Source organism: Aphelocoma coerulescens, chromosome 4, assembly GCF_041296385.1.
Source record: "Aphelocoma coerulescens isolate FSJ_1873_10779 chromosome 4, UR_Acoe_1.0, whole genome shotgun sequence".
In the NCBI taxonomy this organism is placed as follows: domain Eukaryota; kingdom Metazoa; phylum Chordata; class Aves; order Passeriformes; family Corvidae; genus Aphelocoma; species Aphelocoma coerulescens.
Genome location: NC_091017.1, coordinates 43,071,094 through 43,096,847, shown reverse-complemented (window position 1 = coordinate 43,096,847; position 25,754 = coordinate 43,071,094). Strand labels below are relative to the sequence as shown.

Genomic DNA, 25,754 nt, shown 5'->3' with positions numbered 1-25,754 from the left:
TTGTCAGACGAACTGAATTTTTTTGTGACTGTCCTATTTTCTGCAAAGAGAATAACCCTCAAGTCTTTTAAGTTATGTCTTTCATATTTAAGCTCTTCAATCAACTGTATACATTTAGTTGAATGTATCCTGCCTGGCCCCTTTAGTTGGAACTTAGGTGAATAACATTTGCTATCTAAACACTGCTGGAGTTAATAGATGAAAGAAAACATATTAGCAATTTTATAGATTGTTGGAATTTGTCTTCCCCCTGGATGCTAGACCAGCGTTGGAATTTCTTTAGAGAACTGTGTTCCTTGCAGTCTTCTGCTCTTGATCTTGAAATAGGAAGAACAAGCCCCAGAAAAAGTCCAAAACTCAGTTGAATGGTTAAGAGAGTCATCTTTATGCCATTCTCTCCCAACTACATTGCTAGTATACATATGGTATATTGAAAAGAAAGAAGAAAGCAAGTTATTTTTTTCACTATTTGTTATATTGTTAGAAATCTTTTGCAGTGAGCTCAGAAATTATTTTGTTATTTGTTTCTAGGTGCTGACTCTACTTTTTATCTGTCTTATTTCTGTAATCTGTTCAAGCCTTTTTGTTTTTCTTTATTGTATAGTTCCAGATTTTCCCACTCAGGAATATTGCACCCATAAAATCATTCTTTCATTTGGTATTCCCTTTCTCCCACAACTTGCCATGTGATGTATATGCAGTGTTTTTGTTGACTGCAGTGTTCATCACTTCCTTTAATAGAGGAGTGGGCCAGACATTGTAATGTTCCTTGCCAGTACCTTCTCAGCTTCTCTTAGTCTTGCTGCTAGCTGATAGAAATGTTACTGCTGGTGATAAACCAGATGAAATGTTTTTGCTTCAGATTGTGCTGTGCATCTTGCACATGATGACAGATTTTTTTTCTTGGCATGTGAGCTCAGTCAATAAGTATTTTTTGTTAATTAGATTGCTGTCATGCATTACCAAAGTATGCTTGACTTTGGGAGAGGTTGCACTTTCTCCATGGGCTCTAACTTTCTATTATGGATTGTCATAAATTGCTCAAGATGATAGCTTTATTTCCCCTATGTTCAGGTAATCCATCTCAGCTTTAACTTGAATGTTTCCTCAGATGATGACAGTTTTCCCTGATCCTTGTTTTCAGCTGGCCAACTTATTCACGGCATCTAGCATCTTACTCTTTTTATAGTTATTTAAGCCTTTGAGTATCAGTGGAATTATCACAAACTCATTATTTTTAAAATGAAAGAAAACCCACAGGAACTATATACGTTTGTTCTCTGTTCATATGAAAAGCTTTGTTCATGTGAACTGCGTCTTCCTATTGATGTCTTATGAATTTGTAGTTAGCTTTGTAAATATTTTTGGCATTGTATGCACAGGAAGGAGGGAAACTTTTAAATTTATCATTTAAGGTCACAATAAAAGCTTAAAAATCTGTATTATTGACTCTGAATGCTTGGCAAGACAGGAAACAAGCAAGGAAGGTCCCTACCCCTTCATTTTCACACGGGCTTCTCAAAGCCCACTAAGAATATATCAGGAAAGAACACACATAGGTTTTTTTGACAGCCACGTAAAAACTTTGAGTGACACATCTGTTTAGAGTTATAAGTATTATTTCTGCTTTCTAGTTTAAGCTTCACTGGCTTGTGTCCAACTACAAACCATGGAAACTTCCTGAAAAAATGTTGCAATGCAAATTTTGGAAATGTGAAAAATGCAAAAAATCTGTATTGTTCAGTCTTTTCCCAGCTGAGTGATGTACCTTCCTCTGTGTATAGAAAACTTGTCATCACTGAAAACCATTATACTGTGGTTCAGGATTTTATAAATAAGTTATCAGCTATTTGCTAGCATAACCTGGAAAATTTACTACTAGGATTAGCCTACAATGTCAGGGAAAAGGTAATGATGGAAATGATTGTTTTTCTTACTTTATGTCTTTGAATTGAATAGTTATGTGAGCATATGAAAAAGGAGTATTTAATGCAGAGATCTAATACGTATTCTAAAAAGCCAGTTTTAAAACCAGATTATTTATCTTTAATCACATTTAAATACAAAGCAAATACCTTAGCTATATTCCCAGATAGTACCTCCTATTGTTGGAATAACACCACCAGAAAGAAAAACAAAAGGAGGAGGATAACTTTGAGAATGTGAAAATATAAGCATATGCATTTTGAGAAAAAGTAATTCCTGTTTGAATGATTGTGAAAAAAAGTACCTAGGAAATTCTGCTTTTGTCAAGCAGCAGTAAAAATCCAATGCTTTCTGTAGGGCTTCAGAAACCTGTCAGATTATAAAAATTATTGTCTTGCCTGAAGGACATATAAAATAACTAATGATAACAACTTTACTCAACAATGCTACAAACCCATCAACATTCTAAAGAAAATTCAGAAATAAAAAATAAATTAGAATGTTTGGTTTACAAGGAAGTACCAAAGAGTGAAATTATATGATCTTAAGGTTAAACTTATATTTGTATCAATGCAAAGCCATCTTCTTCAAACTGATATTTCATTGATTTGTTTACTAAGCAATATTTCAAAAAGTGAACCAATTTGTTAAGAGAATCATTTCTGAGGTGACTGTGGAAATATTCTCCACTGCTACCAATAAATCAGCAGCATAAATCAGAAAGTAACCCAGCTTTCTATATGCATCTAAATGGTTTCCGAAGCCATAGAAATAATGCATGGAGTATTTTAACCTTGAAATACACCTTTAAAGAAAATTTTAGAAAAATGTATGTGCAGATGAAAAGCAGAAAGTAACAGTGAGAATTGCTCCTAATTTTGACAAAATCAGGGTTTTTTTCTTCCATCTAAACTATCTGTAGAAGAAAAATGTTTTTCAAAGCCCCAAAAAAATTGGTCCATAAAATAAATTCAATTTTCTGGGATTTCATATTTTGCTAGTCATATATTTTTAAAATCAAAGGAAATTCACATTAGGTAGTATTTAATAAATGAATGAATTTCAGTTAGGCAAACCTGAGAAGTCTGTCCCTCTATGAAGAGAAATTTGGACCAATACTGGCTTTTTTTTTCCCTCTCGAAGCAGATTTGAATGCAAGCCAAGGAGAATCAAACACATGACAGTAATAGCATACCATGAAATCTATCCATGTTTCAACAAGAGTCTTGGAGCTGTGCCTGAGAGTATAATATGTTAGAGAGAGAGAGAGAGAATGAACATGTTTTGTGGAGGCAATAATAAATGTCCAAGAAGTGATTGTTAGCAATGAAAGGGATACTACAGACCAAGCAGAAAGGACTTTGCAAGTGTGTGTTTTCTGGGGTTTGCAGTGCATTGAGTGGTAATATCAGAACAGCAGTCTCTTCCAGCAGCATTGTATATAAAATGAGACAAGTTGAAATACTTTTGTTTCATCTTTTATTTCTCTCCATGAATGAGGCGTGGATTTGGAGATGCTAATGTTTGGAATGGAGATGCTAATTTGGAAATGAGAATGTTAGAGGCCGTTTCCTTGAGAGCTACTCAACAGTCCTTCTTAAACATACTAATGTCTAAAGACATCTGCACAATTTTTTTATTTCATTTTCTGATTTATTTACATTTAAATAAATAATAGCATTTTTGGTTCTAGACAAGATTTTAGGTTAAGCAGCAAAGGCTGTTCTAGCTTCTGCATTGTTAAAATATTTTCCAGAGGAACTCTGCAACTTTTCTACTTGCTCTTTTTCATAATTGCATATGGGGAATTATACACGTCAGACTCTGTCGCAAAAAAATTCCATTGGGAAGAGGTGGAAATATTTACGTAGAGATTCTTCTCTAAAAATGAAAAAAAAATTCAAAAATTTGCTGGATGAAATCTGATCCTCTCGAAAGAATTAAACTGCTGTGGGGTAATAATACAGGTGACAAACAGGAACAAACATCTAATCTTTAAACTACTCTGTCATAAAAGTTTATTCATAACACGACATTATTGAGTCTGGACTGTTGATGTAAGGTGTAGTCAGAACTCTGCACTATAGAAAACTGAATGCAAATAAACAACAGGCCCAAAGTGGGAACCCGTGTAGTACTTTAAATCTGACTTCTTGTAAACTGAAGAGAGAACTGTGCACTCCATCAGTGCTCTACCAGTACAACTTCATCAAGACAAATTTCAGCATTTCAGAAAATATGTGTCAAATGCAATGAATAATTTTAAAAGAGTATGTAAATGCATTTATACAGAATGTGCACAGGGTAAGGAGACAGTAGCAATAACTCAGAGGAATTTTCTTCTGGGTAAAATGAACAAGATGAAGCAGAAGGCCTGATAGCCAAAGGTCATTTATGAATCTGAGTTTGGGCAAAGTGCTAAAACTAAATAAGTTTTTATTAGTATTGAAAGCAAATATACAGACAATCGAAAGTGAATGGGACATTTGAGAAACAGCGCACTTCAGGAAATTGAAAAGATCTTTCTGTTCATGCATCTGTGTGGACAAAAAGTCCAACACAGGGCCTTGTTCTGGTATTTCCTGTTTTGAAAATGCACCCAAAACCAGGACTACACTGCACTGCAGAGGCCAGCTGCTTTCCAGTGTTCCCATCAGAGACAGACAGGCTAACCCTGGGCTTATCCTGGGTGAGGTCCAGCACTGCCAGGGTTTCATAATGAAGCATGATAGGCTTTGGGCAGGATGGATGTACATGATCTCTGTAGATACCGTTTTGATCTCTGGCAAAAACTGTCAAAGAGAATTTCTGAAGCCATGAAGAGGTTTGGAAGGAATGTCTTAGTTCATGTAGCTGAAAGTAAACATTTTTTGTGGGTGTGTCATAGAATAATAAATCCAAATGGGATGGAAACACAGCAAGACGTACATCTTTTTGCAAGTCTCTGGGCTGAGAGCTCACATCAGGGAGTTCATATAAAATAAATATATGATGAGATTCAGAGAAAGTGCAAAAGTAAGTACTGAGTGGTTTGGAACAAAGATAAAATTACATGGCAAATGAGTTTTCTAGAGTTAAGTTTTATTTGGGCACTTAATTTGTTGTTATGTTTCTGTATTATTTTTCTTGTGGTAAGCAGTAGTGTGCTCATAAAATGAAATGAATGAAGTTTAATTTGGTTCCGTTTCATTCCATGTCTGTCTGTAGAAACTGTACCTTCTAGATATGATTTCACTGTCTCTGTCCCTAGGGCCACTGAAGCCATCACACAATGTTTCTTCAGGGGTACTAAAATATTTATAACAAAACTAAAACAAGAACAGTGTTTGAAATTTAATGAATGTGCTTTTCATGGGACAACTACCCATAAATTAAAAAGAAGGAGTTGAAAAAAAAAAGGAGTAACTAAAATCTTGATCTTATTAAAATAGATACGATATAGGTAATGTTTTCAGTGGAAAAAGGATTTCAACCAGATGTGACCACCATGGAAGTTGTGCTCAGAAAATACTCTGAAATACCTTCTTCCGGACATTGGTCTGTTTTGATTAAAATAGTCATTCCATAAGGTTGATGATTCACTTACTTTGGTAATTTATAACTCAGAAAAGCCATTACAGGCCCTGAAAAGCTTACAAAATCTGGCAAGAGTGTTTTGCCAGCCATGGTGATGGTACAAAAAAATAACCACTAAAAAGGTTGAAGATTTGTTTGTTCAAATAATTATTCATTTAACTATTCTTTGCAAATGTGAGCTGAGTTTAAATTAGTAATCTTTTATCTTCATGATTTGGCAGATGAATTTCACTATTACCTCTAGTTTGTTTTGAGTTTATGTGTTTGGCTTCTTAGACTGAAAATCAAACTGATCAGAGAAAGTAATTCTCACTATAAACACAATAGATAGAATGCTAAAGAACAAACTGTGAGACCTCTTTAAGGTGCTATACTGCTATTTCAGAAACCTTTGGCTTGTCATGTAGCAGAATGCTACTTCAAAGGAGAAAGATCCCTTTGAATCTCAGGAGGTTGAGTTCTGAATTTAATTCCTGGAGTGAACAGGCTCCTTAAGCGTTACTTGTAAGTTCTCCAGAGCAAAGGGGGTTAGGTTGTAATAGCAGAGGAAATTATCTACAAAAAGACTTTATTTTTTCCTGTGCTTATTTTTCATAAAGTAATTCACATTTTCATTCAATTATAAAACAGATTTATAAGCTAACACCTGCTATGGCTAGAAACTAGTAATTTGTTGTGCAAGGTTAAACTTTTTTTACTGCTCTTACAGGAGGAATTATATTACTGCCCAGATCACAATTCTGTGGTTTGCTTCACTGATATCAGTGATAGCAGCTTTCAGGCATAAGCCATAACGACCACATGGTTTAACTTGAAGTTTCATATTTTAGTTATTCTTACTTAAAAGAAAGGAAGCTTCTGCATTTTTTCCTGTCTTCTTGGTGTTCTTGGTGTTATGCCACGTAATTAGGCACATCATTGGCCACTGGCTCTTCAGCTGAAAGCAACTGACAGGAAAACTGAAGTTCTTCCTTTTCTAAAATATGTTTTTAAAATGAAATCATCATTTGAATGGCTTTTCTGAGATACTCAACCGATCAGATCCATGTTTTTAAAGAGAATCCGTTCCATAAACAAGCACGCAATTCTCTCTGAGAAGGCAGCTCTTATGACTCACAGCAACTATCATCTGACAGATTTCTATGGCTATCATTTTATGCCCAAGGCAGATTTTTTAGAGACTAATAAGCTCTTTTTTCCCCCTCTTTGCTATACCAATGCTTTGTATTATCTGAGATTTTAAAGCAGGCTTCTTCATCTTTACTGCAGAACAGAAAATAAATGGATATTAAAATAATTTGTAATGCTTATAGTAAGGCCTATCTTTTTTACTCCATTTGGTGCTAATCAAAAAATAGGAAGATTCCCAAATCTATATGGAGCCCAGTCATAAAAACAGTTATTACATTTCAGTAATGTAACTAATATAAAAAATTTAGTACTCCATTAAATTATTATGATTTGCTACATTGAGACATGTAATAAATTCATTAAATATTGTTATTTCACTAATTCTAGAAGACTCACAAGTAAGACTTCAGACTTGCTTGTATTTGACAAGCTCAGAATATAGGCTAAGAGGCTGGTTTACTTTTAAAACACTTCTGGAAGATAGTCAACTGAGAATTTAAAGTCTACACCAAAACAGTCTTCTTTCTTATTTCTTACTCCTGCCTTAGAAAAAAATAAGTGCAAGTCTTTAGCTTGAGAATAAATTGAGATTGGACACAGCAGTTTAGTTGGGAATTCATAACCCTGAATCTACATTTCTAAGTAATTTTCCAAGTAATTATTTGTAAGTGTGTGCCTGGGGCCGAGCCAGATGTTGTTTCATTGGCTTTAACACTGTATTATGGAAAGGAAAAAAAGAATCCAGTAAAACAACAATAACAACAACAACAACAAAAGGAGCATGTACAGAAAAGTATTTACTTGTGTTGTTATCTCTGCAATAGATGAAACAGAATTTCCAATATATAAAGCCACTGACACATGGAAAGGTCTACTGTAATTTCAAGGGTCCATATTGAAGCAAGTGACTTTGCTATCACTTTCTCTGTTTTATCAGTTGGGTTTCTAGTAAATGAGTTCTTGGAAAAATTTGGAGTGGAAGACAGCCATTATCTGCATGAATGCATTTTTCGAAATCTTTATGCATAAATTAGAAACATCAATTTTCCTTTTAAACTAGCTGGATGTTGAGTGAAAAGCTAAAATAGTTTGTAACTCTCAAACTGGTAGGCATGGAGGTAAAGTAAGAGTGTTGAAACATGGTCTTCTAACTAAAACAAAGGAGAGAAAGTTGATATCAAAGGTATTAAACAACTTTTTGAACTACTTCTACAAGTCTCATTCACCTAGGGACAATCAGGAAAATTAATCTGAAGTAAATTTTAAACTGGATTAATGAAACTTCATTAAATACCTATGTAAATATACTTCCTCAGAATAAAAATTAATTTTATTTAATAATATTTGGAAGTGAGTTTAAGTAAATCAAATTAAGGTCTCTTTAATATTGCCTGAGAACATCCATCCTATAACTTCAAAGCAATAAAAGTACCTCATTTAAAATTCAGACCTTTTGTTTTGGATTTCTTTTCCTGATCAAGTCAATGTAGATAAGCCACCCTACTACAATATTTAGTACCATTTACAACTGCTTAGAGTCTGACCTTATTTGATTTCCATAACTAAAATTTGAATTTATATTAGGCTACTTTCTGTATTACATCATATGAGGGAACTTATATTAAAAAAAACACCAAAAAAAAACCCCAAGAAAATATCTTCCACTTTCCCCTTATTTACTCTTTAAGGTTTAATTTTAAGCAGATTGTAGACCAGCTTATTCAGCTTCCAAAAATATTTCTTATTTCTTATTCTCAGAGCCAATATTTTTCTGAGGTAAACAGCGGCAAAAGTGTTAGTGTGCTGACACATTTTTGTTTCCAGTAATGTGTTAAGATTCATCAGCATTTCTGAAGCCTCCCAATGCTGGGGCTGTTTGGATTCAAAATTTAGAGACTGATTTCCACATTTTACTGCGTAGCCTCTTCATATCCTTTCCACAATAATGAAAAGATGGTTTGTTATTGATGAGGGTGTTTCCCAGTGGTCTCAGGTCAGCAAAGGAGCAGCAAGGTAGCATGTTTACTTATTTACAAGACATAGGTGTGCCAACATGACTGCTGGCTGAGAAGGCAAGGAGAGCTCAATGCCTCCTGAGAGCACATTGCTGTAGTCCTGAGACTTTTCGCTAAAGAAATCAAGCATGTAGCCTTTGGAGAACATACCATGCAGAGCATGTAATCTACTGTGTTTCTTATTAATAGAAGTAACCACCCTACTTTTCTTTCTGAATGATGAATTAGATTGTATATAGACCCCAAATATATCTGAATGCAATAACATAATAGTAAAAATATAGTCTCAGTGGTTCAACACAAAATGGATTTGCCAGTGAGATTTTGTGGCAGTCATAGAAAAGGCTCATTTTTATTAAAAGCCCAATTTTAAAATCAGAAGAAGCAAAACCTACAGTATTTAATTTTATTTTTTTGCATCATGATTGATAGTGAAATGTACAACCATATCTTGTCCTAACTATGGATTAGTGGTGATGAGAGAGAGGGACAGATACAATTCACAAAGCATGTAGCTGTCTGTACTTCAGGTGCTGTGCTGTGCATCCATTGTTGGCACAAGAGTGAGAGGAACATGGAGTAAGCTTGCATTTCTAGAAACATAATTCTTGTTCTTCAGAAACATCATGTTAGTGCTCTGGCATCAGTTTGACCTGATCATTAATAGATTATCAGACCACAACCATAAGTTGAATAACGACAGAAACAGACAAAGCCAGTCACAGATGCATTTGTTACTTCTCAGTGGCTCCTTTTATTCCAATGGTGTATCAGTTAAGTTCTGACTTACCACTGGTTTTGTTTTTCCCTCTTTTACTGCAGTTTATTATGCTGACATACATCTTTATGTTGGCCTGGCTTGGCGTTACAGCTTTTACTTCTCTGCCTGTTTACATGTACTTCAATCTGTGGACCATTTGCCGAAATGCCACCGTAGTGGACGGAGCTAATCTCTGCTTGGATCTTCGCCAATATGGTATGTAAATAAAAAGCACTAAATGAAAAGTAAGATTTCACAAAAGAAAGCATTCCACTGCTTTGCTTCCATGTATCTGAAATGAACTGTTCAGTGTTTCTGAAACAATTCTTTAGTGTCTTTCCTCCCTTTTACACACTAGTCTAAGTGTGCAAGAGATGAACTGTATTTCCATACCTGACAAAAATTGAGTCAACCTTGTCCATCTTCCCAGAGTAATAAAAAGCTGGCATGGGGCTTCTGCTTAGTCTCTTCTTTAGAAATTGCTGGAAATTTTCTAAAATGCTTAATTAGTCATTTATCTGGAAAATTACTCTAGTCTTGTGGTAGGACAGTGACTTGGAGATGTGAGATCCTAGGGTATCAGCTGTCTCTGCAGAGGTGAATTGGGACATGACAAGATTGATTGCTTCTAAAAATTTTGATGAGGACCAACAATACCAATAGTAACACTCTTAAGAAAGTGGTGGAGAGAGAGAGGGAGTGGGGCTAAAGCCTGAAAGGTGGAGGTTAGAATAGTGTGGGGATATGCATCTATGTGTGTTTTGAGAGGATGTGAAATTTGGATAGAAAGGGATTTGTAATCTTAAAATGCCTGAGAATTCCTGTGAGGGTAATTCAATTCCTTCCTTCTACAAGACTGATTCGATTCTAATGTTGTGGTCTCAGCAGTTTCTCAACCCACAGAGCTTTGGGTAATCATAGTCTCTACAGATATTTTCTTGTCCTTTGTTTCCTTGGCCTAAAATGAAATAACAGTATATTTTTAATTAAGTGGAGATATAAAAGATGCTGCATTTCCTGGCAAAGAAACAGTTTCATTTATAGCAAACATTTCAATTAACTTGAAATAGAATAGTTGACATTTTTCTTTCATGAGAGGGAAGAAAAGTTGGGGTTTTTTATTATTTATTGAGTTTTTTCCTACACAGCATGGCAGGTGAGGTTAAAAGCAATTATCTGTATAGATCCCATCAGGTGTATTAATTTTTCCTTCTATGACCTTTTATTTTGTTAAAATTTATGACTATTTTTTTATTAATTCTACTTAGAGTGTTCATAGAACACTAACATATAAAGTGTGTGTTCTGTGAATGTACCTGTTTCCTGTAGTTTCAGTGCAAAAAAACACTGATTAATATTAGGAAAGAATCATTTTTCATGATAACTGAGTTAATTGCAGTTTTTTCTTCAAGCTAGTCTTTGATTTAGTATCTGGACATCAGCTAAAGAAAGCAAGGTAGCAGATTCTAGTTATTATTGCTGATAAGAGAAACAATTAAGTATAAGTTTGTGTGGTGCTTTTTTTATAACTTGTGAAAGAAGCTTTATACCAGATCCATATGTCTGAAACCAATATACAGCACATTTCTCCACGTGAGGGTAGAGAAGGTTTTAAGTGTATTTACTGGTTGCAAATAATTTCTGGTTTTTTAATTGTTGTGCTGATCAAAGTGGGGAATAAAGGTATTTTCAAAAATGGCTGAAAAATTGTTACCTACATGTTTCTTACTAGGGCTTTTACTAAATAGATGATGTGTTAGTTTTGTGCTGGCTAAAATAGAATAGAATCTTAGAATGGTTTTAGTTGGAAGGCACCTTAAAGACCAGGTCCAGCTCCCTGCCATGGGGCAGGGACACCTTCCTCTAGATCAAGTTGCTCAGGACCCCATCCAACCTGTCCTTCAACACTTGCAGGAATGGGATGTCCACCATTTCTCAGGGAAACATGTTCCAGTGCCTCAACACCCTCACAATAAGGAATTTCTTCCTTAAGTCTAACCTAAACTTTTCCTCTTTCAGTTTAAGCCATCACCCCTTGTTCTACTGCTGCATGCCCTTGTATAAAGTCCCTCTCCAGCTCTCTTGGCAGCCCCTTTTAGTTACTGGAAGGCTGCTATAGGGTCTCCCCAGAGCCTTCTCTTCTCCAGGCTGTGAAATTCCAACTGGCTTATCTTGTCTTCACAAGAGAGTTGCTCCAGACTCCTGATTGTCAACAAAACCCAGATGTAATTTTTAAAATAAATTCTTAGTTTTTCTCATGCAAAGGAAGTTGATCTGTACTAGGAATACTAAATAATGTGAATATTTATACTTCTCCAGGTATTGTAACTATTGGAGAGGAAAAGAAGGTGTGCACTTCATCAGAAAGTTTCATCAAGATGTGTGACTCTAATGAGGTAAATAAATATCACCGTTTTTTTGGCAAATCCATAGTATATGTTGTAGTAGGAAGTAGCTGATCTGTGTTTTCTTACTGTTAATGTTCTAATTCTAGCTATGGTGGTGAAGAAAATCACAGCAAAAAATACAGTCAAGCAAGCAGTTTTCCTAGTCTTTTACCAAGTACCAAATTTAGTCAGTGCAATTTCTCCATCCATTTGTTTTCTAAATGCATTTGTGGTTTGTTTGGTTGGGGTTTTTTAATAATTCCAATATCTCGTCCTTTGTTCCTAAGATGTTTTTGAAAGCTTATGCTCCTGCTGCATGATGAACAGGTCCATATAATGAATCATTGATTGAAGGGCTTATGATTACTGTTGTGACAGGAGAGTAAAGATTTTAAATGGATTTGGCCAAACCTTGTTTTGTGTTAGGATAGTAGCTCTTAGTACATCTTCTTTGTAGTTTTTCCCTTGGGCAAATGCCACCTCTTTCAGCGCAGCTGAGGGTTCTTGTTTTGTTTTTAAATGATAAAGGATGAAGACAGGACAAACAAAATTACATCTACCTAAAACAAAGAGAGGCTAAAATGCTGATCCTTCTGAAGCCAGAGGGATCAACACTTGATAAATGTTTTACTGGGTCTTACTATGCTTGAATAAATCTTAGAGTGAAGGTACACAATCCACCCTTATACCAAAACCATCTTAGAAAATGCAGCTCTTATAGTGTAGTTGACTCTGTGACTGCTGCATAAATCAGGTCACTGAAATTAAAAGCAAAAGTAATCATTTGGTTTGAGGTGAGATGAGGAAGGTGGTTAATTTGAATTATATAAGTAACTTGGTTTATATTATATCACTATGAACAAATTAGATAGGCAAATTTGAGAGGAAAGTGTATCAATATATGTGGATGGAAAGATACAGTTAATGAAGGGAAAAAGGGGTTTCTTAGGCTGTCTCTGCCACTGGAGAAGCCACCACAAACATAATTCTTGTAAGGTAGTATTGTAACATAAAAAAAAAAAAAAAAAACAAACAAAACCTTCAAAATGTAGTGGAGTGCTTATTTTTAAATAATTAATTTTCTTAATATTTTATCATGTAAATGCTATATTTTTAAATGGGGTTATGCTTTTTCCCTGATATGAGCATTGTAACAAAACAAGCACAAGCACAATGACATGTAGTGATGTCAATCTCTTGGAAAAATATTCCTATTCATTACTTTTGTGGAAGGGTGGCACCAGGAAGGTAATTATTTGTTCTACGTTATTCTGAATTTTTGTTCAGTTTCTCTTTGGTGTAAAACCATGAAAGTCCTTTCCTTTGTCTCCCTTTGCAGCTAAATATGACATTCCACTTGTTCATTGTGGCACTTGCTGGAGCTGGAGCAGCAGTCATTGCTATGGTAAGCTACCCAAGACTCTACTCCTCATCTGAGTTGCTAATACCTTCTGGTTCTGACTTGGGATCAGCTGTTGAATTTCTCTTTCTCATCATCACTCAATGCTATTATTAAAATATAGTTCTGTAATTCAATCCTCTCTTTTTCTTTTTTTTTTTAAATATGTTTATGGATTCCCTTTGAAGTAGAATATAATTATTACTTTTTTAAACAACCTTTAAATATGTGCTAAGAATTTTTAGTATTCTCTTGCTGTATTCAGACCAGTGTCTGAATTCACGTGTCTGTGTTGTAACCATAGTATTATACTTTTATGATCTCTGCCTTTCTGGGTATTCATAGGCTTGCCACGCTGCTATTTTAGGAGCAGAATCTTTTTGTCAATTCTGGTAATATATATGAATGTGTTGATTTTTCTGTCAGGTCTAATTTTTCTGCTCCTTTATAATGAAGATTACTTTAAATTTAGTGACATTTTGTCAATGAGAAGGTTCCACTGAGGAAAAAGTGTATGAGCTATTGCCCTGCTCTTCTGTCTTTTGTCTGCTGTATTTGCTTAAGCATAAAGATATTTTTAGACTTGCTATTCTGTACTGGTGTAGGTTTGCATTATGCATGCTGGAATGGGAAATGAAAAATGACTGTTGCTTGGTGCTGATGCATTCATAAGTGTTAGTGGTGGTGATTACTATCTACTGCTTATACTAGTAAATTTTTATGGATCCTAGGGCCATGATTATTTTGTTATCCTTAGAATTACATTTATAGAAGAGTGCATTCCGAAAATATTCAATGAAGCTAGTATTCCTCTTACATTAATGGTTTTTTTGTTTTCATCTGCCATTTTTTCAGTATTACATGACACCCTGCAAACAGCAAAGACAGCTAAATGAAAAATATATGTTTTCAATGTAGTTTTTGTTTTAAGGCGACAAATAATAAGTGTAGTACTAGAATACAATTCATATTAATAATCTAATTGGTTTTCCAAACTGAAATTTTTCTGCTTACAGTTCCAAAAATTATGACCTTATAGCAATTATGATAGTATATCATTAATGTTAGGAAATTATATCCAAAAGATCATTAATTTTCCATTGTATGATTATTTTGAAGTGTATTCAGTAATTATTATCAAATGCTATTTTGTTCAGATGAAAATTCTACATTTCAAGTGAGTTTTGAATGCAAATAGCCACCAAAAGATATTCAATGAATAATAACACATTTCCAGTGAAAAAAAATTAAGTAGGTACATTGTGCCACATAGTTTAAATACCTAATACTTTCAATGAAGTTTTTAAAAAGACCCTTCAAAGCTCAGCATATCAAAGATGCCATAGATGTGTTACACCAAGCACAAATACCCTAGGAATTCAGGTTGATGGCACACATTTATTCACATAATTTTGAAGGTTACCCATATCCAAGTGGGCTTTCTGTTGAATTCTGTGACTGCACAGAACAGACATGACAACACTGTTTCAACAAAAATACAAATTAATGTTCTAAGTACTAGTAAATTACATAGTGTCCCAATGCTGGTAGATGTATGTTTCATTAAATGTTTGCAATAGTTTTGTATATATTTCAAGTTTGTAATTTTTTTGTTTGTTTTTAACCTACCATTCTAATCTGTTTGGTACCTGGTAAAGACTAGTACGTTACACTCTGATGCTGGTAATTTCTAAAACCAGCATATCAGACCACATCTGAATGTCAAGACATGTTCTTCACACTTGACACAGTAGCCCAAACACAAGGGATGGGCCATGAGGGAAAATTCAGAACTTTGAGGTTGGGCATGCAGATATTAAAAATTCTCTTTAAGGGAGTTTATTTTCCCAAGGAAAAAGTAATGTAAGGGAGGAAAAATCAATTTGGGGTCCTAACTATCTCATCTAGGAAGAAGAAAATATCTTTTTTCCCCCAGATCCTACATTCAAATTAGCAGACAGAGGTAGTGCATCAGCAGTGGACTGAGGTGAGAAACAGTGTGCAGAAGCCATTTAAGTCATTGGAGAATCAGTGCCCTTCACTACATGTGCTGTTTCAAGAATAATCACAGATATGAAATTGTGACATTTGTCTTTGTGTATATCCGGACCTGTAGCAGATCTCCATGTCTGAAATTCGACAGGAAAATTAGATTAAAATACCAGTCTTTTAGAAAAGAAAAATCTTATGAATTTAATGCACTCTTAAAATATTTCTTACAAACAGTTACTTTAAACCAGAAGAGTCCATCTGACTAAAGGGGTAAGCATATTGTATTTATAGCCAGTCAGTAACAGTAGTGCAACATCAGGGACACTGCTGAATAACTGAATTGGTAAAATCTGCTCTCTGAAATGACATTTTAAGTTTTGACATCAATATACTCCACTGTATCCTCACTTCTGGATTTGTAAACATTTGCCAGACTATTTAATATAAAAAGATTTCCTAAACTCTCTAAAGTCAATATGATTCTACAAAAGTCACAAAAGAATCAGCTAATTCATAAACATTAAGACTATCTGTTCCCAGGATACTTTTCATGAAACTGTATTTTAAAAATATATTTTTTTCAAAAAGTAGTCATTTATTGCAAAATGACCACAAAAATTGTTAATACTTGCAAAGCCATTTGGTCACAAATCACAATTTCCCCATATCTCTCGGTCTCAGATTCGTATATGAATGTTAGAATATTTTCACAATTCACTAAATACCTCTTTAGTCTGCAAAGGAGAATGTTGTTTTGGGGTTCAAAAGGAGAATTGTCCTACGTATTAGGACTGAGATATAGGAAACATCATAGAGTATATGTCAGGGAAAGTTTCATTTTGCAGCAAACTAAACTGTCAAAGAGTTTATTTTGAAAATATATCATTCTTATGTCAACCCAAGATGGGACAAAAAGAACCAAACTCAAAATGTGGTAGAATTGAATGGAAAAATACAACACATGCTCCCCCCACACCCCCCTCCCTACACCCCCCCAATGCCCTCCTAGCCTAGTTGCAATTCCACAATTTCTAAACATTGAAGCATACTTTCACCTTATGAAGATATCTAAGCAGGAACAGGTATGGAAAGACCCTGCACTGTCTTGCATATGTCTGTAATTGAAACCTCCTGAGGCAAACTGTGGAAACTGCCTGGCTTCAATTTAAATAAGCCTTGATGAGGGCCCCACTGGCTTCAGGCTATTCAGGTCATGGAATTGTGAAATGCAATTAGACAGCCACTTAGAAATGGCCTCCTTAGTGTGGCAATGTTATCTAGGAACTTGGTGTTAAAATAAAAAACAAAGGTGATGGGACTGTTCAATGTATATGTCGTTATAAAACATGGATATGTATTTGAGATTATGTAAGTTAAAGTAGGTGTTTCCTGGCAAGTCTTCCTACTTACAGTGAATGTGAACTCCAAGTTTTCAACAGTTACTATAGTAGCTTGGCCCCGTAATTTCTTATGGAAGGGATGAGCAAAAAATGGGTGTTTAATGAAGGTCTGACTGTGACCAATATATCTTCAAAATAATCTAATATTTTAATAAAAAAAGAAAAATCCCAAGTGAAACTGCAAGACATTAAGCTTAAATTTGTCTCTTACTGGGTCATTACTGAATATTTTGTGGGGATAAGAAAAGTGTGTACATCATCCCATTTTCATCACAGATTCTTCAGTTGCAAGGATTTCTGGCAGATGAGTTTCAAAAGGTCATGAAGATGTGAGTACACTGCTCAGATACTCCCCACTCTCAGAATTCTCATGTCTACAATCTGTTTGAGTTTCAGATTGTATTTTTAACTGAAATTTCAGCTGCAAAAGACCAGTATTCATGTTTTCATTGGGTGCAAATTGTAATTGAGATGACAGAATTGTTAGGTTTACCAGACTGTTTATTTTGATTTTTCTCAAGGGTTTTACCATGGAGGAAATTTAAGGCATTTCATTCAGTACAGTGGGGATTCAGGATTAGGGTCTCTTGTTTGATCTAGAAATGCCTGATCCAGAAACTACCCATGGTGAAAGCTTTTAGAAGAGCTGAGTTAGGATAGAAGGTGTTTCTTTTTTCCCTTGCACTAAATTATGACCAGAGAGTGTTCCAGAGTGACATAGAACATGCTGCCATCTCCAAAATCTATCCTCATAGCTTGTCTTGCTAGTGTTGTTCTGCAGATATTAAAAAACTCCTAAAGACATGCAGAAATACTACTCTCTAGGTTTTTTTCCTAGAGGACTGATTCTCTGATCTCCTTTCTATGTTTTGGCTCCTCAAGTCAGACAGTTTTCTTCAAATAAGGATTAGCTGGAAGCTTGACATAAAACATGAGGATAAAAAAGATAGCAAAAATAGGGACTTCAGAATGCTTTCTTTGATCTTAGTTATCCAGATTAAGAAATGTACTTTTGCCTGTACTAATCAGCAACAATGGCCAACAAACATTTGTGGAAAAAAAAAAATCCAAACAACATTGGCATTTCCAAAAGAGAAAAAACATATTAAAATGCATCTGTTCATTTAGTACGAATCTAAAATACTCATATCTACAACAGTAAAACATGAACAGGAGAATTTGCATAATTCCAAGGAGGTTTTTAAATTATTTATTGCATTATTATTCCATTTTCCATTAATTGAATCCAGTCTAATTTCTTGGTTTCTTAAGGAGGGGTGAAATATTTTGGATCTCACAGAATTGTCCATTGCCTCTAAAAGGAAGTTGATTAACATAAATTTAAGAGATGCTCTCATCAGAAAGTGTCTGAAAGCCTGATAGGGAGGGAATAAGTGTTCATAGAGTCTCACCATCAACCAGTTGAATACCCTCATGGAACATTTTTATTTTCTGACTATGTACAGAGACCATCCTTTTTTTTTTTTTTTGCCAATTATATTTTGTCACATTTTGCCTGAACTTATTTTTCAGTTAATGGCAATTTTCCCACAGATTAGCAAGTTAAATACAAAGCTAGAATTGTAGTTGAAAGAAGTAAGTCATGGCTAAGTGGAAAAACGATGCTAACTTTAATAAGAAAGTAAAAAGCAAAACTTTCTGTAATTGTATTAGATATACAATCCTAAGGTGTATCATATTTCTATTTTAAGAACTACTTTAACAAATACTTCTTCAGTGGGGAAAAGTGTCCAATAAATACATAACCAGAAGGCATTTTTACACATACAGTTGCAGACAAGCTGAAAAATAATGCAGGGATGATTTTTTGATTTTTCAGGTTTTAGGTTCATTTTTTTAACCATTGCTACCAACTACTAGTTATAGTAACAGTAACAGCTGTGAGATGAGTAATCTGAAGATTAATGAAGCCTGAATTTGCCATCATGGTCCTATACTACTTCTTGACATAAGAATGCCTAGTTCCTCCTGATGAGAAACCAGTCTCTGTCTCACAGCCTTCAAGTTTAAACGTGCTCTATTCTGACTACCTCTACTGTTGCTTAACTCTGTGTTACCTCTCTTACAGGTTCATTATCTCATGGTCTTGTCTGCCAACTGGGCCTATGTGAAAGATGCTTGCAGAATGCAAAAATATGAGGATATTAAATCAAAGGAGGAACAAGAGCTGCATGATATTCATTCTACTCGCTCTAAAGAGAGGCTCAATGCTTACACATAAAAGAAACCTTGTCTTACTTCCTAACATGTGAATGCTTTGTTGTTTAACTAAAGGCCATCCTACCATTTTAAAAACAATTGAAAGTGCTTCTCACAAAAGATAGTTTAGGTGACTTACATATCACCTACATACAATTCTTGGTTGTCTAGCACTTGGTTTCTTAATTAGTTCTTACTTTGTGTGACCATTCTATACCACAAAGCTCCTAAATAGCCTTTCCTGAATCCCTTTAAGCTAATTAGTTCTGATAGATCAAGGATACTAAACTATTGTCAAATACAACTATGTGTTTGATTTTTTTAATCACTTTGTATGTGTTATGCATAACACCTTTTGCATTGTTTCTTATATGTTTTTGGAAAAAAAAGTAGCTTTTTATACTTTTTAGTTTTGAGTTCAGTAACTACTTTAACTACAGGTATACTTCAAAGGGACCATTGTACATGATGTACAATATATAAAGAAAACATTCTGATGACTTTCCTTTATATATGGAAAACCTGCCAGAGGGACCCTGATCAACTTGAATGAAGGTCCTAAGAACGTTTTAAACAATCAAAGGTGCAATTTCTAAATTTGTAATAGTGGGTAAAAAATGAAAAAAAAAATGAAAAAAGAAAAAAAAAGAAAAAAAGAAAAAAGTGCTTCTTATCTTTGTTAACATTGTATTATTGATGTTTTTAAAGAATATTCTCTTGTTTCAAGTTCCATGGGTGATAATTCCTGTTTGTATTGTGAGCATGCAGTCCGTGGTGCTAACAATGCATGGCCACTTGCCTTTTGAAGGAATTCAATACCACGGCTACCTGTTAACGAGTTATGGTATATAGACAACTGTTAATTAAGTGATATAGTTATTCATAGTTTTCTACAGAATAATCTCTCTTTAATTCAATGATGGTTATGCTAAATTGGAGCTGTCCATGTGATGATGTAAGAAATTACTGCTTAGCTACATTTATGAAAGTAATATATCAAAAATGCAGTGACCATAGGAGTCAGATGTCTTTTTACCTGCTTTAAAAATTTAAATGGATTGCACCTGTCTGAACTGTAAAAGATATATTAAAGGAGACTTCCATAAATGTTATAGCTTGGCTTCTAGCTTTCCTACACATAATGGTTTACCTGTATTACGTTGAAGTAAGGTGAAAGACCACTACAGAGCTTATTATTTCAAAGTGTAGTAATATATTTGAACCTTTATTTTGATAGGAAAATGTTACCAGAAAGATAGTTCATCTTAATTTGAAATAATTACCTGTATCAAAAACAGAACAAAAAACCCTATTTAAGAAAAGTCGGTATTATTGGACCAAATTTGGTGGATTTTTTTTATGTTGCCTATTTCTAATGCTACAAGAATGCTGTAAAGTGTCTTTTAAAGTGATGTAGCCTGACAAGACATTTTTGTCAGTGTTAAAAATCTTAGGTAGTTTTGTGCACTTATTGGACCATTGTGAATTCTTTCTCAGTGTAAGTGCATTTCTAATAAAACTTCTTGAGTAAAACTCTTCTTTGTACTATTACTAGTCATGCATCATCAGTAATTTTTAACAATTCTTGTAGTAAGTAGAAGGTAATACTATAGTTACTTGTGGCATGATAATGCATTAAGTAGTATTAGTTGGTTGAGTTTTTTTCTTTTTCTTTTCTTTTGCTTGTTTTGGGGTTTTTTTGGTTGTGTTTTTGATTTGGGGTTTTGGTTTTGGTTTGGATTTTTTTTTACACTTAAGCTGTCCTACGGGGTCAACAGTTTTCTGATAACGTGCAGTACCGGTATTACAGTTCTGCAAAAAGTATTAGGAACCTCTTTTTGGATTCTATATTGTAGTGTTTCAGTTTTGTGTCTTAAAATGTTTGTGCTGATTTTTAAAACTATGTCTTTTAAACTCATGTAATGATGTTAATGCTTTTGGCTCTTCTCTGGTATTAGAGTTTGTATTTTCACAAAGAATGCTTTGTAGCAGGCATTACAATTAATCTGTTTTGTACATAAATGTGCCAACAGCTTGATGGTGGCGTTTTTGAAATGTAGAACAAAGTGCTTGCAAAATGTAATAAACACACTTGTGTACTTTGTGTTCTTGTTAATTCTTTGTGTAGTTTTTCTTTGCCTCTACTGGACAGGTCATTGTAACCAGAAATGGAAGAAGCTTGTTCCTCCTATGGACCTTGCTATTGCACAGATTGCTTTGAATATATCTCTTAATCAGCATTTAGTGTCAGAAATCATATATCCTAAGAATAAGAGAGTAAAATATTTTCTAAGAGCAGAGTTTCATAGTCTAGGAAGTGCCAAGTGTCAGGAGCCACACTTGCTGTATTTTTGACATATCAGTCAAAAGAACAATTGGGAAAGATTCACATTACTACAGTGTCATTTGGAACAGCTCAGCAGAAGCTGATCAGACAGCAGTTTGAATATTGCTGAGGATACTGATTCATGGATATTACAGTAGCTAATACTTTGAAACCTCAATAACAATACTACATTACTTATGTGCATGTAAAGTAATTTAAATGGTTAAGAGAGACCTATAGCTCTGCCAGCTCACTTGATATCACCAAGGAAAATTATTTAAAATACAGTTCCACAATGTGTTTGTTTCTCAGTTAACTAGCTGTTATATAGCTCTCTGTGTGCTCTCAATGAGAACATGTGCCATAATGGCAAACAATTTTTCAGAAGCAGCACAAGCCAAGGGAGTAGAGGAGCTTCCCACAGCACAGCACAGCACATCAGTCATAAGTGCTTCACTTCAAAGTCTGCACATATTTGTTTTTTTCCAGAGTCTTCTCTGGTTGTTGACAGCCTAAGCTGATTTTTCCTGAGGTAGGCTGCATGGATCTTGATTTCTATAGCCTCTTTTTGCTTAGTCTAAACTTGTAACTGTTGTGCTTTTAAGAAACAAGAAAACCATCGTAGGTTAATCTGTTTGGTGCTGGTTTTTGCTGCACAAAAGGCTGCAGTTAAAATAAAATTTTCAGTTTAAGAGGATTCCAGCCGTAGATACTCAGTTTTGCATGTTCATCACAGTTTATTATGCCCCATCAGTGCTACTAATAGCATGTTACAAAACAGATTCAAAAATTTTTTTGAGCTAGAAATCCTTCCCACTTACTGTTCCCCACTCACATCACCCCCCTTTTTTTTGTACAAGGTTATTTTATCCCTCAGCAGGAGTGTTCCCCTCAGCGGCAGCATTTCTGCTTTGAGCACAAGCACATGAAATATTGAATCAGCATGATTTAGACAATGCACAGCAGTGCACAGCAGATGTGGGGCTGAGTGTGTACACCATAGTGTAGAGAATAGCAATTTTTAAGCCAATGTGCCATATAGTTAGGTGATGTAGTTAAAAACAGGACACACTGAAATTATTTGCCTATTTAATATTTTTAAATAGTTAATGATATTTTTTCCCACAGGACCTAAAGTAAGAGGATTTCAACTATAACTATCAACTATATCTATAAACTAATTTAAAATTATATATGCAAATTTTAATCTTACATTAATGCAATTATTTAAATTGTAATATGTATGCATTGATTGTAAGTATTTATTGAACATTACCATGATTGCAACTCGCTTTCAGTTGATGTAGTATATTTTAGGACAGAATATTTCTGTACTGTACTTCCTATAATAGTAGATGGCAACAGTTTATAGTCTTTTCCATCATCAAGGTCCAATGCATTTTTCAATTTTTCACTTCTGGGTTACCACAAGTATTTAAGTAGCTGGTTTTTTAAAGAACATAGCTCAGTTTATAAACCATAAAGATTAGACTATAATAAATTTCATCTCGGGAGGAAAGGGGGCGTTTATACAAGCTGTCTTAAAAAATCCCAACATTTTATTTTCTTTGGGTTGTACAGAAACCCCACATATATTTATATTGTTAAGCAACGAGCCAATTTATGTCTCCAGGTGACACCACATTTCAGCACTGCCTCCATTTTGGGTAGATATCAATTGGAACAAACAAGTCCAGAGCACACAGTGTATTTAGCAGCTCTTTCTGTCCCACATGAATTCTTCTAACTTGTATTTTCCACAAGGGAGGAATCTAGCAGTTTCTGAATTATGAGATTTTCAACTATAGTTTCTTGTTCTTTCAGGTGTCTGCAGAGGATCCCAACACATCACAGAGTTACTTCTGTGTTTAACAGTTATCAGCAATGATGAAGAAAGGTAAGTGGTTCTGCTGGCACACCAGCAGAGACGGTGACTAGTAGAGAAGTGGATCATCTTTGGCTTGCAGTAGTCTAAGCATCAGCCAGGTTTGCAGCTATTCTGGAGGGAGAAATTTATCCCTAGAAAAGGGTTCTGCCCACAAGCTGCTGAGGACTCTTTCCTTGTGTAAAGCGGAGTTTGGTCAGATAAATGTGAGCCCCAGGGAAGATCATTTTAGTTGGTCTTTGAATTGGCACTGCTGAGCTTCCCATGGCTGAAAGGGATGGTTTGGGGGCAGGTTTATCAACTTTAGGAGTTATTAAAAAAACAAAACACCCAAGAGACCTGCATGAATATCCTATGGTTCTACATGTTGAGTTACTCAAGACAGAACTAGAAAAGGGAATATTAGAGCTAGGTTTTTCAAAGGATCTAAATATTTTTTCTTCTTAGTTGTCCAGGAAAATCCTACTTAGCATGAATCAATTTCCTGTGGTTAATAGAGAATATTTCAGTATCTGAGACTTTAAGTCCTGCATTTTATTAAATAGTTTACTCACATGTATTTCTTTGTAATGATAAATATTAATTTTAGAACAAACCTCATGGGGAAATAAATTAACCTCAACAAATTCATGTCCCTGTTAAAACATGCAAATCAATTTCTGGAATTTTACAATTCAGCTAGTTTAGTTGCATGTACAGTCACACCCTCACCACTTTGTCCCTTTGGAATAAGTAACTAAATCACATGCTTAAACATAGAGGAAAATTGTCAGGTTCATCAGCTGTCTGGTTTGAACTGACTAAGCAGATGGAAACCTTTCCCAAAAAGGCAGTGCTGAATGCCTCATACCGATGCCATCTTCTGAAGTATGAAACATGTAAAGCATGGATACCTCATTAAGGTGTTTAATTCATATTTCTGCTTTCCTTTCATTATTTGCTTCTACATGGCATGCTGGTCCTCATGCCATGATTTGAATTGGAACTGAAGCAACATAAAACTTGCTGCTACTGAGGAGGGGATGTACTGATGCCACTGAGTGGTGATGTACCACATGCTTGGAAACAGGAATGAGGGCAGTGAAGAAGGAAGGCAGAAAAAAGGAGATATAAGATTTTCCTTTCCTAGTAAGCCCCAGGTGCAAGGTAATAAGCTGGGCTTGAGACCTGTACCTCAGTTAAAGCATTATATACAGGTATGCCTTGCAGGACTAGGGCTTTAGGAGTAGTGAGAGTTTCTGACGAGGGCAAATGCTACTTGGACCATAGTGATTTTGGACAGTCTAAAGCCATGTTTCCCCTGAAAGGAGCAGATGGCTGAGAAAAACTTGTAAACCTTTAATTGTCACAGCAGGACCCTGTCACTGGTCATCTGGCCATGTGTTCTCAGGATCTCTTCCCAGCATGAGTAACATGGTGGCAGAGCAGATATGTCACATATGCAATGCATGGAACTATGGGGTAGAGTTTGTGTCACTTAAAGCAGCTCAGGGGATGATGCAGAAGAGGACCTCTGCTGCAGACATAGTCCTGGCCCCACTGCAGTAGGGTTGTTTTTCACTAACACAAGGACAAAAAGGATTTGAGGGTGATCAGTCTGGAAAATCTGATTTTTATATGTGAGAGGTGTCAGGTTTCTTTGCAATGTAATAGTTAAAGTTAAGGGCTTGCATTTTTCATATCTCTTAAATATACACACACATACATACTATATATAGTCCAATAAAATAGATTTTTTTTTTTAATTAACCTCCATGCTACAGTAATATTAATGGCAGCCTTAAAGAAAAATAGTAAATTCAATGATTAGGTGAAATTTTTCACACAAGAAATGGCATTAATTTTACTCTACCACAGTTATCAGATACTTTGCAAATGATAAGATCATCTAAGGAGATAATAGCAGCTTTGTCTTTTCTTCATGAGCCCATTCAGCTTGTTTTTCTTTCTGATAATAGCGGGCCTCTGGGCTTCAGAGTGGTTTTTTTTTCACCTACATATCTTCCAAACATTCTGACAGAAATGCTAAGCCTAATAGGACTAGTCTCAGCATTTAACACATGGAAATACATGCATGAGCAGATATTTTTCCTTGTCTTTCTTTAGCAAGCTCAGTACTATTCTTTATTTCACTGCACAGCTTCCAGAGTGTATCCACAGGTGCTGTGTCTTCATGCTTGCTTTCTCCTAACCCTTTTCCTGGTGTTCCCTTCACCCACAAACACTGCCTTTGGGCAAGCTGCTGCTGGGCCTGGTTTCCCCCTTTATCTCTGCAGGTCTGCTTTGCTCCAGCTGCAAGTGGCTGAGACTGGCATTAGGATTAATTTTACCTGGCTCAGATAAATGTGATGCTGTGCCCAGCTAAGCCCCTGACATGGTTACTTATCATGCTCCTCCTGGCACATTCTCAGCCTCATTATCCAAATGTGAGCCACCCTGTGAAGAAGAACTATGGAGAATATGTAAACTAAGGAGAAAAACCTGAGCTCCTTAAAGAAATTTCTATCATCCTTCAATATTCCTAATGTAAAGGGAAAACCAGGAAGTGGGGGAATATTTATACATATTATGTTACCATAAATCCTAGGCAAATTTGTGCTATGCAATACGTTTCAACTGATATTCAAGATTTATTGTTGTTCTTCTTTAAGATCAAACCAAATAGTAAAGAGTGATATTAGACAAAATAGTATTTTCCTAAATTGGGAAGAGTGTTCAAAGAAGCTGATTAAAAAAA

The 25,754-nt window shown here is 35.1% G+C and overlaps 1 protein-coding gene across 2 annotated transcripts in view; it reads left to right on the top strand.

Annotated features, from left to right (window-relative positions):
- The window catches only part of GPM6A (glycoprotein M6A), a 118,241-nt gene extending 99,170 nt beyond the window's left edge, over positions 1–19,071 (top strand). For both annotated transcript variants that reach the window (XM_069012153.1, XM_069012152.1), the window contains 4 exons: positions 9,471–9,624; positions 11,728–11,804; positions 13,135–13,200; positions 18,676–19,071. In XM_069012153.1, the coding sequence (XP_068868254.1) occupies positions 9,471–9,624; positions 11,728–11,804; positions 13,135–13,200; positions 18,676–18,828 (450 nt within the window). In that variant the 3' untranslated portion in view covers positions 18,829–19,071. The remainder of the gene's footprint in view (positions 1–9,470; positions 9,625–11,727; positions 11,805–13,134; positions 13,201–18,675) is intronic.
- The last annotated feature ends 6,683 nt before the right edge of the window (positions 19,072–25,754 follow it).